Here is a 12,545-nt window from a genome sequence, read left to right as displayed (position 1 = left end):
ATCTCAAAAATGACAGAATGATCTCTGTTCGTTTCCAAGGCAAACCATTCAATATCAGGGGAATCCAAGTCTATGCCCCAACCAGTAACACTGAAGAGGCTGAAGTTGAACAGTTCTATGAAGACCTACAAGACCTTTAGAACTAACACCCAAAAAAGATGTCCTTTTCATTATAGAGGACTGGAATGCAAAAGTAGGAAGTCAAGAAACATTCTATTACAGTCACAAATTTATGCTCCAACCAGAGCAGAAATATACTTGTAAGTATTGTAAATTTTGCAATTATTTGCTACTCTTGCAAATATACCAAGAATCATGTAGTTGAATTTGTTCCAAAACCTAGTATGCCAGTTGATTTATCTCTGTAATATTTAAGTGAGCTTTAGAAAAACTAATTAATACTCATCTAATATAAGAACTATTTCTTTGAAAACAAATTTGAACTTTAGTATACTTAAGAATTAATTTTAAAAATTAATTTTTAATTTTTGAAAAATCTAGGACTATGTTCAATTCAATTCAGTCGCTCAGTTCAGTTTAGTTCAGTTCAGTCGCTCAGTCGTGTCCGACTCTTTGCAACCCCATGAATCTCACCAGGCAAGGCCTCCCTGTCCATCACCAACTCCCAGAGTTCACCCAAACTCACGTCCATCAAGTCGGTGATGCCATCCAGCCATCTCATCTTCTGTCGGCCCCTTCTCCTCCTGACCCCAATCCCTCCCAGCATCAGAGCCTTTTCCAGTGAGTCAACTCTTCGCATGAGGTGGCCAAAGTATTGGAGTTTCAGCTTTAGCATCTTTCCTTCCAAAGAACACCCAGGACTGAGCTCCTTCAGAATGGACTGGTTGGATCTCCTTGCAGTCCAAGGGACTCTCAAGAGTCTTCTCCAACACCACAGTTCAAAAACATCAATTCTTCAGTGCTCAGCTTTCTTCCCAGTCTGACTTTCACATCCCTACATGACCACTGGACAATGTTAATGCCATTTAAAAATCCAATGTCTTATAGAGGACAGACTAGTGGACATGGCGGGCAGTGGGGAGGGGAGGGTGAGATGTACAGAGAGAGTAACAGGGAAACTTACATTACCATATGTAAAATAGATAGCCCGTGGGAATTTGCCGTATGACTCAGGGAACTCAAACAGGGGCGCTGTATCAACTTAGAGGGGTGGGATTGGGAGGGAGATAGAGGGAGTTTCAAGAGGGAGGGGACATATATATACCTATGGCTGAATCATGTTGATGTCTGACAGAAAACAACAAAATTCTGTAAAGCAATTATCCTTCAGTTAAAAATTAAAATATTTTTAAAAAAAAAATCCAGTGTCTTACAGATGAATGAATAAAGAAGATGTGGTACGTATATATGATGGAATATTACTAAGCCATTAAAAAGAATGAAATAATCTCATTTGCAGCAACATGGATGAACCTAGAGACTGTCATGCGAAATGAAGAAAGTCAGATCAAGGAGAAGAAATACTGTATGACATCCCTTATATGAGGAATCTAAAAAGAAATGATACAAATGAACTTATTTACAGAACAGAAACAGACTCACAGACTTAGAGAATGAACTTTGGGTTGCAGGCAGGGGCGAGAATGGAGGGAAGAGATAGTTGGGGAGTTTGGGATGGATATGTACACTCTGCTATATTTAAAATGGATAACCCTCCCTCTCAGAACCTTCCTGCCGCCGCGTTCGGACCTCGCTGCTTCAGCCTCCGGGTCCTGTTCCATCTTTCCACCCTGCAACTAGCAGCAGAGAAAAACTAATTCCATATTATTTTTTTGCCCCGTACACACCTTGAGGCGAGCAAAAAGATTAGAATAAATTTTAACAATGAGGGAAATCGTGCACATCCAGGCCGGTCAGTGTGGCAATCAGATCGGTGCCAAGTTCTGGGAGGTGATCAGTGATGAACATGGCATCGACGCCACCGGCACCTATCATGGGGACAGCGACCTACAACTGGACCGCATCTCCGTGTACTACAATGAAGCCACAGGTGGCAAATATGTCCCTCGTGCTATCTTGGTGGATCTAGAACCCGGAACCATGGATTCTGTTCACTCAGGTCCTTTTGGTCAGATCTTCAGATCAGACAACATTGTTTTTGGTCAGTCCGGGGCAGACAACAACTGGGCCAAGGGCCACTATAGAGAGGGAGCCGAGCTGGTTGACTCGGTCCTGGATGTGGTTCGGAAGGAGGCCAAGAGCTGTGACTGCCTGCAGGGCTTCCAGCTGACCCACTCGCTGGGTGGGGGCACTGACTCCGGAATGGGCACCTTGCTCATCAGCAAGATCCGTGAAGAGTATCCTGACCACATCATGAACACCTTCAGCGTGGTGCCCTCACCCAAAGTTTCCGACACTGTGGTTGAGCCCTACAACGCCACCCTCTCTGTCCATCAGCTGGTGGAGAACACTGATGAAACCTATTGCATTGACAACGAGGCCCTTTACGCCATATGTTTCCGCACCCTCAAGCTGACCACACCAACCTATGGAGACCTGAACCAGCTCGTCTCGGCCACCATGAGTGGAGTCACCACTTGCCTCCGCTTCCCTGGCCAGCTCAATGCTGACCTCCACAAGCTGGCCGTCAACATGGTGCCCTTCCCACACCTCCACTTCTTCGTGCCTGGCTTTGCCCCTCTAACCAGCTGTGGCAGCCAGCAGTATTGGGCCCTCACTGTCCCTGAGCTCACCCAGCAGGTCTTCGATGCCAAGAACATGATGGCTGCCTGTGACCCCCGCCATGGCCGGTACCTCACCGTGGCTGCTGTGTTCCGTGGGCAGATGTCCATGAAGGAGGTAGATGAGCAGATGCTCAACGTGCAGAATAAGAACAGCAGCTACTTCGTGGAATGGATCCCCAACAATGTCAAGACAGCTGTTTGCGACATCCCACCCCGTGGTCTGAAGATGGCAGTCACCTTCATTGGCAACAGCACGGCCATCCAGGAGCTGTTCAAGCGCATCTCGGAGCAGTTCATGGCCATGTTCCGCCGGAAGGCCTTCCTCCACTGGTACACAGGTGAGGGCATGGATGAGACGGAGTTCACCGAGGCTGAGAGCAACATGAACGACCTCGTCTCCGAGTACCAGCAGTACCAGGATGCCACCGCAGAAGAGGAAGAGGATTTCGGTGAGGAGGCCGAAGAGGAGGCCTAAGGCCAAGTCCCTATCACCTTAGGCTTCTTAATCCCCTCAGCCTTCTTCCTCAACGACCCCTTTCCTCTCCCTCAGAATTTGCATTTTCTGCATCTATCTTGTTTTTCTTTTTTGGGGGGGATTCTAGAACAGTGCCTGGCACATAAGAGGCGCTCAATAAATATTTGTTGTTTGTTGAATGTCTCTTCTCTCTTTCCACTTTTGGGGAGCCTAGATTTTCTGCATTCTGGGTAACCCTGTCATTTTCCTTCTGGTGCCCACTCCTCCCATCTGTCCAGTTAACATTTCCCTCTCTGTTTTCGAGATAGCTCTCCAAGAGGCTGGGTTTCCTCAAATCTCATTTAGAACCGTGTGCTGAAAACCTGGATTGGACTGCCATCCTAGGCCGGTGTGCTGGCCCAGGGGAAGGAAACTGAGCGAGTAGAAGTCCCTACCAGAAAGGGTTGGGTTTGGAGAGGGGCATCCAGGGTACTGAAGTCCTAGGTGCCAGGTATCTCCCCGCTCCTCTCAGCTTGTGCAGAGGTGTTGACAGTATTATCTTCATTTTCAGTCTCCTTCCAAGTTCTGTCCTAAGCTATTACCTTTGCAAGTTTCTGGCCCCCACCCTATCAAGTGGGAATCCCTTCCTCTTCCACTTTATCTCCTTCATAATAACGTTGAATTCCCTCCTTTCTCCTGTTTGAGAAAGGGGGTCAAGAGAAGCAAGAGATAGCCTTGGTCTCTAAGTCTCCAGAAAGCCCCTCCCCACCCCATCTTTTCTTATCAAAAAAAATGATACGTATCAACCCCTTCTGTACTTATATGGAAAGGTATGTGCTGCCACCTAAACGTCATTCCCCAGACAGGGGACAGAACACCTTCCATCTTTTGGCAAACATCTCATCTCTCCTGCTACTGCTTCCCCACTTCTTGATTTTGTCCTATTCTACACTTCAGATTTCTATTGTGTTGAACTTACTGCTTTTTTTCATATTGAAAAGATGACATTGCCCCAAGAGCCAAAAATAAATGGGAACTGAAAAGAAAATAAATAAATAAATAAAATGGATAACCAACAAGGTATTACCATAAAGCACAGGGAACTCTGCTCAGTGTTTTGTGGCAGCCTGGACAGGAGCGGAGTTTGAGGGAGAATGGGTACATGTATGTGTATGGTTGAGTCCCTTTGCTGTTCACCTGAGATGGTCACAGTGTTGTTTGTTAATCAACTATACTCCAATATAAAATTAAAATCTTTTTAAAAATCCAGCATCTTGTTATAGCAGAGATGACTCAGGAGTTCACTGGAGGGATGGGATGGCACAGTCAGATGTTCAGAACTTCTTCCCCCGCTGCTGTTATCTCAGAAGGCGCCTGGTGCCCCGGGCCCTAGGGGATCGTGAGCAGAGGCAAGGGTGAAACACCCGCCCCTGAGCGCTCAGAGAAAGGCTGAGGGCAGCAGGTGTGGGCAGCCCACAGCTCAACATTCACAGGCAGGTATATATCTTTTACTTTGGCTTGTCTTTGAATACAGGCTTTAGTATAGTTTATTTTAGTCTTCAAGCTCACCTCAGCATGCCTATAATACAATGTCAAAAAATTCAGAATACCATATTTAGTCATCAGTTATAAATAGTGTCTCCTAAAAACCTCACTGGAAACCCGCAGGGTGTTCATTTACACTCATGGTTTTATTATGAAATAAACCCTACGATCACCTACTCAGGACTATTTGAGGAATCAAGATTACTGCCAAACTCCTGCAAAATTCCTTCATGTTTCTTCTGTTATAACTTTTTTAACTGTGGCAAAATACACATAACATAAAAGGCATCATTTTAACCACTTTTAAGTGTGTACAGTTCATCGTCATGCAACTAATCTCAGAAACTTTTTCATACCTATTAAACACTCTCCACTCTCCCTCCCTCCAGCCCCTGACAACCACCATTTTAATTTCTGTCTCTATGAAGCTGACAACACCAGGGACCTCAAGTAAGTGGAAACATATAGTATTTGTCCTTTTGTGACTGGACTGTTTCACTTAGCGTTACGTCCTCAAGGTTCATCCATGGGGTAGCATGGGTCAGAATTCCCTACAGGGAACTCTGCCCAGTGTTTTTGGCAGCCTGGACAGGAGCGGAGTCTGAGGGGGAATGGGTACATGTGTATGACTGAGTCCCTTCGCCGTTCACCTGAGACGGTCACAGTGTTGTTTGCTAATCGACTACACTCCAATATAAAATTAAAAGCTTAAAAAAAATCCAGCGTCTTGTTACAGCAGAGATGACAGACTACATTTTGTTTATCTTTTCATTTATCAATGGACACTTGGGTTTCTTCCATATTTTGGCTCTTGTGAATAATGCTGCTGTGAACACAAAATATAAACATCTCTTCATGTGCCTGTTGTCAATTATTTGCATATACGCTGTTGTTGTAATTCTGATATAATTTTAAAGTTTGTAATTTTTTCATCCCATTACTATTTTCCACATTTTTTTGCATAATTTTGAACGTAGAGTTGTGAGGAAATTTACAGATGGCCTGGCCCAACTCTCTCATTTTTCAGCTGAAGAAGCCAATACCCAGTAGGCTTTAGTAGATAAAGTCTCACAATTATTTTATGTCAGAATTGAGACTAGAACCCAAGCCTCTGGACTCCTCATTCAGAGAGTTTGCTGTCATACAGGCTACCTGCTAGTCATATCCACCTCCCTCTCCTGCTTGAATTTAGAAGTTGCCAAAGGCAATATTATATGCTCTCATACACTTGAAATTTTGAGAAACTGAGGAAAGTAATACCACCTGTACCTATATTAATAACTTTTATCTCTGGAAGAGAATTAATTATTAACTAGAGCCAGACATCCTGGAATGTGAAGTCAAGTGGGCCTTAGAAATCATCACTATGAACAAAGCTAGTGGAGGTGATGGAATTCCAGTTGAGCTATTTCAAATCCTGAAAGATGATGTTGTGAAAGTGCTGCACTCGATATGCCAGCAAATTTGGAAAACCCAGCAGTGGCCACAGGGCTGGAAAAGGTCAGCTTTCATTCCAATCCCAAAGAAAGGCAATGCCAAAGAATGCTCAAACTACCACACAATTGCACTCATCTCACACGCTAGTAAAGTAAAGCTCAAAATTCTCCAAGTCAGGCTTCAGCAATATGTGAACCGTGAACTTCCTGATGTTCAAGCTGATTTTAGAAAAGGCAGAGGAACCAGAGATCAAATTGCCAACATCTGCTGGATCATGCAAAAAGCAAGAGAGTTCCAGAAAAACATCTATTTCTGCTTTATTGACTATGCCAAAGCCTTTGACTGTGTGGATCACAATAAACTGTGGAAAATTCTGAAAGAGATGGGAATACCAGACCACCTGATCTGCCTCTTGAGAAATCTGTATGCAGGTCAGGAAGCAACAGTTAGAACTGGACATGGAACAGCAGACTGGGTCCAAATAGGAAAAGGAGTACGTCAAGGCTGTATATTGTCACCCTGTTTATTTAACTTATATGCAGAGTATATCATGAGAAATGCTGGACTGGAAGAAACACAAGCTGGAATCAAGATTGCTGAGACAAATCTCAATAACCTCAGATATGCAGATGACACCACCCTTATGGCAGAAAGTGAAGAGGAACTAATGAAAGTGAAGAGGAACTAAAAAGCCTCTTGCTGAAAGTGAAAGAGGAGAGTGAAAAAGTTGGCTTAAAGCTCAACATTCAGAAAACGAAGATCATGGTATCTGGTCCCATCACTTCATGGGAAATAGATAGGGAAACAGTGGAAACAGTGTCAGACTTCATTTTTTGGGCTCCAAAATCACTGCATATGGCGACTGCCGCCATGAAATTAAAAGACGCTTACTCCTTGGAAGGAAAGTTATGACCAACCTAGAGAGCATATTCAAAAGCAGAGACGTTACTTTGCCAACAAAGGTCCATCTAGTCAAGGCTATGGTTTTTCCTGTGGTCATGTATGGATGTGAGAGTTGGGCTGTGAAGAAGGCTGAGTGCTGAAGAATTGATGCTTTTGAACTGTGGTGTTGGAGAAGACTCTTGAGAGTCCCTTGGACTGCAAGGAGATCCAACCAGTCCATTCTGAAGGAGATCAGCCCTGGGATTTCTTTGGAAGGAATGATGCTAAAGCTGAAACTCCAGTACTTTGGCCACCTCATGCGAAGAGTTGACTCACTGGAAAAGGCTCTGATGCTGGAAGGGATTGGGGGCAGGAGGAGAAGTGCACGACACAGGATGAGATGGCTGGATGGCATCACTGACTGGATGGACGTGAGTCTGAGTGAACTCTGGGAGATGGTGATGGACAGGGAGGACTGGAGTGCTGCGATTCGTGGGGTCGCAAAGAGTCGGACACGACTGAGCGACTGAACTGAACTGAACTGAACTGAGCAATGTCTACATGCCCCCTTGCACCAAAATCAAAATTCCTAAAAGACAGACATGCTACAACAAACAGCTTTGTGACTATTTGTCATGGAAAATGCTCAAGGAGGAAAAATTAAATTCTGAACTCTCTGGCTTCTACAGGCTTGCAAGAATCGATTATGCACATCTCTTTTCAATTCAGAGTTCAGTGACGTCATGTTGGCAGCTTGAAATCTGCTACGGTTGATTCATTTATGCCACAGAAACCAGCAGATGCTACAAACTGTGCCCCATATTCACAATGAGAGCCGCTTGTTGAGTGTTTATCAGCACAGTGCTATTGCCAGGGATTGCTCTCAGAGTTATGGGCAGGGGTGGTGGTGGAAATATTATTTAGCTAAGTTTGTAATAGATAAGCTTTAGTCATTTAGTCATATTAAGCCAATCATTTATTCTTACTCTACTAGTTATATTTGTTTCCTCAGATGTAAAAAAGCAACAAAAATAGCATCTATCTCCAGGAATGTTGTATTAGGGTAACGTCTAGCAAGGATGCAAAGGAAGAATTAACATGTGTACTTGTGTGGCACCTCAGATTCAATCTGTGGAAGTGCAACAATCTTAAAAAAACAAGAAGCCAACAAGTGTAGCAGATGGAGAATAGAAAACTTACCCCAAGGAGAACAAAATTTACATACCTAGGGCACAGGTTGATTACTGAGGCAAGGGATATTTGGGGGTATGATATTGTCATGACACCCAAGTTCAGATCAGATCAGATCAGTGGCTCAGTCGTGTCCGACTCTTTGCAACCCCATGAATCGCAGCATGCCAGGGCTCCCTGTCCATCACCAAATCCCAAAGTTCACTGAGACTCAGGTCCATCGAGTCAGTGATGCCATCCAGCCATCTCATCCTCTGTCGTCCCCTTCTACTTCTGCCCACAGTCCCTCCCAGCATCAGAGTCTTTTCCAGTGAGTCAACTCTTCGCATGAGGTGGCCAAAGTACTGGAGTTTCAGCTTTAGCATCATTCCTTCCAAAGAAATCCCAGGGCTGATCTCCTTCAGAATGGACTGGTTGGATCTCCTTGCAGTCCAAGGGACTCTCAAGAGTCTTCTCCAACACCACAGTTCAAAAGCATCAATTCTTCAGCACTCAGCCTTCTTCACAGTCCAACTCTCACATCCATACATGATCACAGGAAAAACCATAGCCTTGACTAGATGGACCTTTGTTGGCAAAGTAATGTCTCTGCTTTTGAATATGCTCTCTAGGTTGGTCATAACTTTCCTTCCAAGGACTAAGCGTCTTTTAATTTCATGGCTGCAGTCACCATCTGCAGTGATTTTGGAGCCCCCCAAAATAAAGTCTGACACTGTTTCCACTGTTTCCCCATCTATTTCCCATGAAGTGATGGGACCGGATGCCATGATCTTCATTTTCTGAATGTTGAGCTTTAAGCCAACTTTTTCACTCTCCTCTTTCACTTAGATCAAGAGGCTTTTTAGTTCCTCTTCACTTTCTCCCATAAGTGTGGTGTCATCTGCATATCTGAAGTTATTTATATTTCTCCCAACAATCTTGATTCCAGCTTGTGTTTCTTCCAGTCCAGCGTTTCTCATGATGTACTCTGCATATATGTTAAATAAATAGGGTGACAATATACAGCCTTGACGTACTCCTTTTCCTATTTGGACCCAGTCTGCTGTTCCATGTCCAGTTCTAACTGTTGCTTCCTGACCTGCATACAGATTTCTCAAGAGGCAGATCAGGTGGTCTGGTATTCCCATCTCTTTCAGAATTTTCCACAGTTTATTGTGATCCACACAGTCAAAGGCTTTGGCATAGTCAATAAAGCAGAAATAGATGTTTTTCTGGAACTCTCTTGCTTTTTGCATGATCCAGCGGATGTTGGCAATTTGATCTCTGGTTCCTCTGCCTTTTCTAAAATCAGCTTGAACATCACGAAGCTCATGGTTCGCATATTGCTTAAGCCTGGCTTGGAGAATTTTGAGCATTACTTTACTAGCATGTGAGATGAGTGCAGTTGTGCGGTAGTTTGAGCATTCTTTGGCATTGCCTTTCTTTGGGATTGGAATGAAAGCTGACCTTTTCCAGTCCTGTGGCCACTGCTGAGTTTTCCAAATTTGCTGGCATATTGAGTGCAGCACTTTCACAGCACCATCTTTCAGGATTTGGAATAGCTCAACTGGAATTCCATCACCTCCACTAGCTTTGTTCGTAGTGATGCTTTCTAAGGTCCACTTGACTTCACATTCCAGGATGTCTGGCTCTAGGTCAGTGATCACACCATCGTGATTATCTGGGTCTTGAAGATTTTTTTTTATAGTTCTTCTGTGTATTCTTGCCACCTCTTCTTAATATCTTCTGCTTCTGTTAGGTCCATACCATTTCTGTCCTTTATCGAGCCCATCTTTGCATGAAATGTTCCTTTGGTATCTCTGATTTTCTTGAAGAGATCTCTAGTCTTTCCCATTCTGTTGTTTTCCTCTATTTCTTTGCATTGATAGCTGAGGAAGGCTTTCTTATCTCTTCTTGCTATTCTTTGGAACTCTGCATTCAGATGCTTATATCTTTCCTTTTCTCCTTTGCTTTTCACTTCTCTTCTTTTCATAGCTATTTGTAAGGCCTCCCCAGGCAGCCATTTTTCTTTTTTGCATATCTTTTCCATGGGGATGGTCTTGATCCCTGTCTCCTGTACAATGTCACGAACCTCATTCCATAGTTCATCAGGCACTCTATCTATCAGATCTAGGCCCTTAAATCTATTTCTCCCTTCCACTGTATAATCATAAGGGATTTGATTTAGGTCATACCTGAATGGTCTGGTGGTTTTCCCTACTTTCTTCAATTTAAGTCTGAATTTGGCAATAAGGAGTTCATGGTCTGAGCCACAGTCAGCTCCTGGTCTTGTTTTTGTTGACTGTATAGAGCTTCTCCATCTTTGGCTGCAAAGAATATAATCAATCTGATTTCAATGCTGACCATCTGGTGATGTCCATGTATAGAGTCTTCTCTTGTGTTGTTGGAAGAGGGTGTTTGTTATGACCACTGCATTTTCTTGGCAAAACTCTATTAGTCTTTGCCCTGCTTCATTCTGTATTCCAAGGCCAAATTTGCCTGTTACTCCAGGTGTTTCTTGACTTCCTACTTTTGCATTCCAGTCCCCTATAATGAAAAGGATATCTTTTGGGGGTGTTAGTTCTAAAAGGTCTTGTAGGTCTTCATAGAACCGTTCAACTTCAGCTTCTTCAGCATTACTGTTTGGGGCATAGACTTTGATTACTGAGAAATTGAATGGTTTGCCTTGGAAACAAACAGAGATCATTCTGTCATTTTTGAGATTGCATCCAAGTACTGCATTTCAGACTCTTTTGTTGACCATGATGGCTACTCCATTTCTTCTGAGGGATTCCTGCCCGCAGTAGTAGATATAATGGTCATCTGAGCTAAATTCACCACCCACTCCTAAAAAGCCCCAGAGACACTACAGCAAATTTAAGAACGTGGCCACAGTTTCTCAGAGTGATAGAGTCATTACAATTCAAGTGCAGACAAGACCTGATGGGGGTTGTGGGAGGAGTGGCTGGCCAGTGAGCAGACTAAGATAAGTCTCTTTAGATGGAAGACACAGCAACAAATTCTGCCCTTCTGGGGGTAAAACACCAAAAAAACGCAGATGGAGACAACCAGAACTTACAGATTACCTGGGCCACAACACAGTGTCTACATTAGTCACAGGTCCCGGACACCCTGATGGACATGGAGTCTGAACTAAGTGTGGTTTTTGCTAACTGTGAAGTTGTGACCTATCTATTTGTTACCTGGGGTGGGTGGTTTATAAAACCAAGGGTAATAACAGTTCAAAGAGAGGATAAAGGACACTCTTTCCACAACATATACCACATTTCATGTCCAGGTGCAAGAACAGAAGTGTCCTTTTTCCTCCCCTTCAGTACTCCTAAGTCCTGTTGATCATCTCTTAAATATAGTGCCTGAAATGTAGTTGGTCCCTACTTTATTGCTTGTTTAATAAATAAATTAATGGATCCCAATCCTTCCATTCCCAGGCCAGCTGGCTAAGATCAGGCATAAAGTATGTGGAATCTAAAAGGAAATGATATAAATAAAATGGTAATTAAAGTTGCATAAGATCATTAGGGTGGATCCTAAAAAAAAAGATCAGGCAGAAATTAACACACACTTAGTACCTCTGATGTTTGGGCACTGTGCTAGAGATGAAAATACAAAGGTAAAATCCTTCTCCTCAAAGACTTAAGGTCAATAAAAGGAAATGGGTCTGCCCTGGCTGACCAGTGGTTAAGAATCCTCCTGCCAATACAGGGGACATGAGTTCAGTCCCTGGTCCAGGAAGATTCCATGTGCCATGGGGCAACCAAGCCCATGAGCCACAAGGACTGAAGCCCTTGCTCTGCAGCTAGAGAGTTGCCCCTACTCACTGCAACTAGAGAAAGCCCACATGCAGAATGAAGACCCAGAAAAGCCAAAAGTAAACAAAGTAATTTTTTCAAGAGTATAAAAAAATAAGTAAAAGGAAATGAGCATGCTACAGCAATAACCCTGAGATTGGTCTCTGTTTCCTTGGTCTACTCCTGCTCCTACCCACAGTGGACACACTAGCGTTAAAAGTTTCATTGTCATTTCAAAGACCCTTTGATCATGTAACCCAACCAGTTATCTCTATGACACTCGTGTTGGTAACATACAGTCCAAACTCCTCAGATTGGCAACAGAAGCTGGGCTACCCCAGGTCAGCTTCTGTCTGAAGCTCCCTGATCTTGCCCACGACTGGTACCCAACATCCCTGATCCAGTCACGCTAATTTCATCATCGTCCACCGAATGTGCCCTGTGCCTCTTCTACTCCTTTAAAACATGCCTCTTCCTCTCAAATGTCCTCCCCATTCATTTTTCATATCCAAATCCCTTCTGCCTTTCAAAATCTTATTCAAA

The 12,545-nt window shown here is 43.7% G+C and overlaps 1 protein-coding gene across 1 annotated transcript; it reads left to right on the top strand.

Annotated features, from left to right (window-relative positions):
* Positions 1 to 1,678: 1,678 nt before the first annotated feature.
* On the top strand, positions 1,679 to 3,885 carry LOC533307 (tubulin beta chain). The gene has a single exon (XM_002698780.6). It carries the CDS (start codon positions 1,846 to 1,848, stop codon positions 3,178 to 3,180), a length of 1,335 nt encoding a protein of 444 aa, XP_002698826.1. The 5' UTR covers positions 1,679 to 1,845; the 3' UTR covers positions 3,181 to 3,885.
* Positions 3,886 to 12,545: the final 8,660 nt, after the last annotated feature.

Source organism: Bos taurus, chromosome 28 (assembly GCF_002263795.3).
Source record: "Bos taurus isolate L1 Dominette 01449 registration number 42190680 breed Hereford chromosome 28, ARS-UCD2.0, whole genome shotgun sequence".
Lineage (NCBI taxonomy): Eukaryota > Metazoa > Chordata > Mammalia > Artiodactyla > Bovidae > Bos > Bos taurus.
This window is presented reverse-complemented; position numbering and strand designations above follow the sequence as displayed.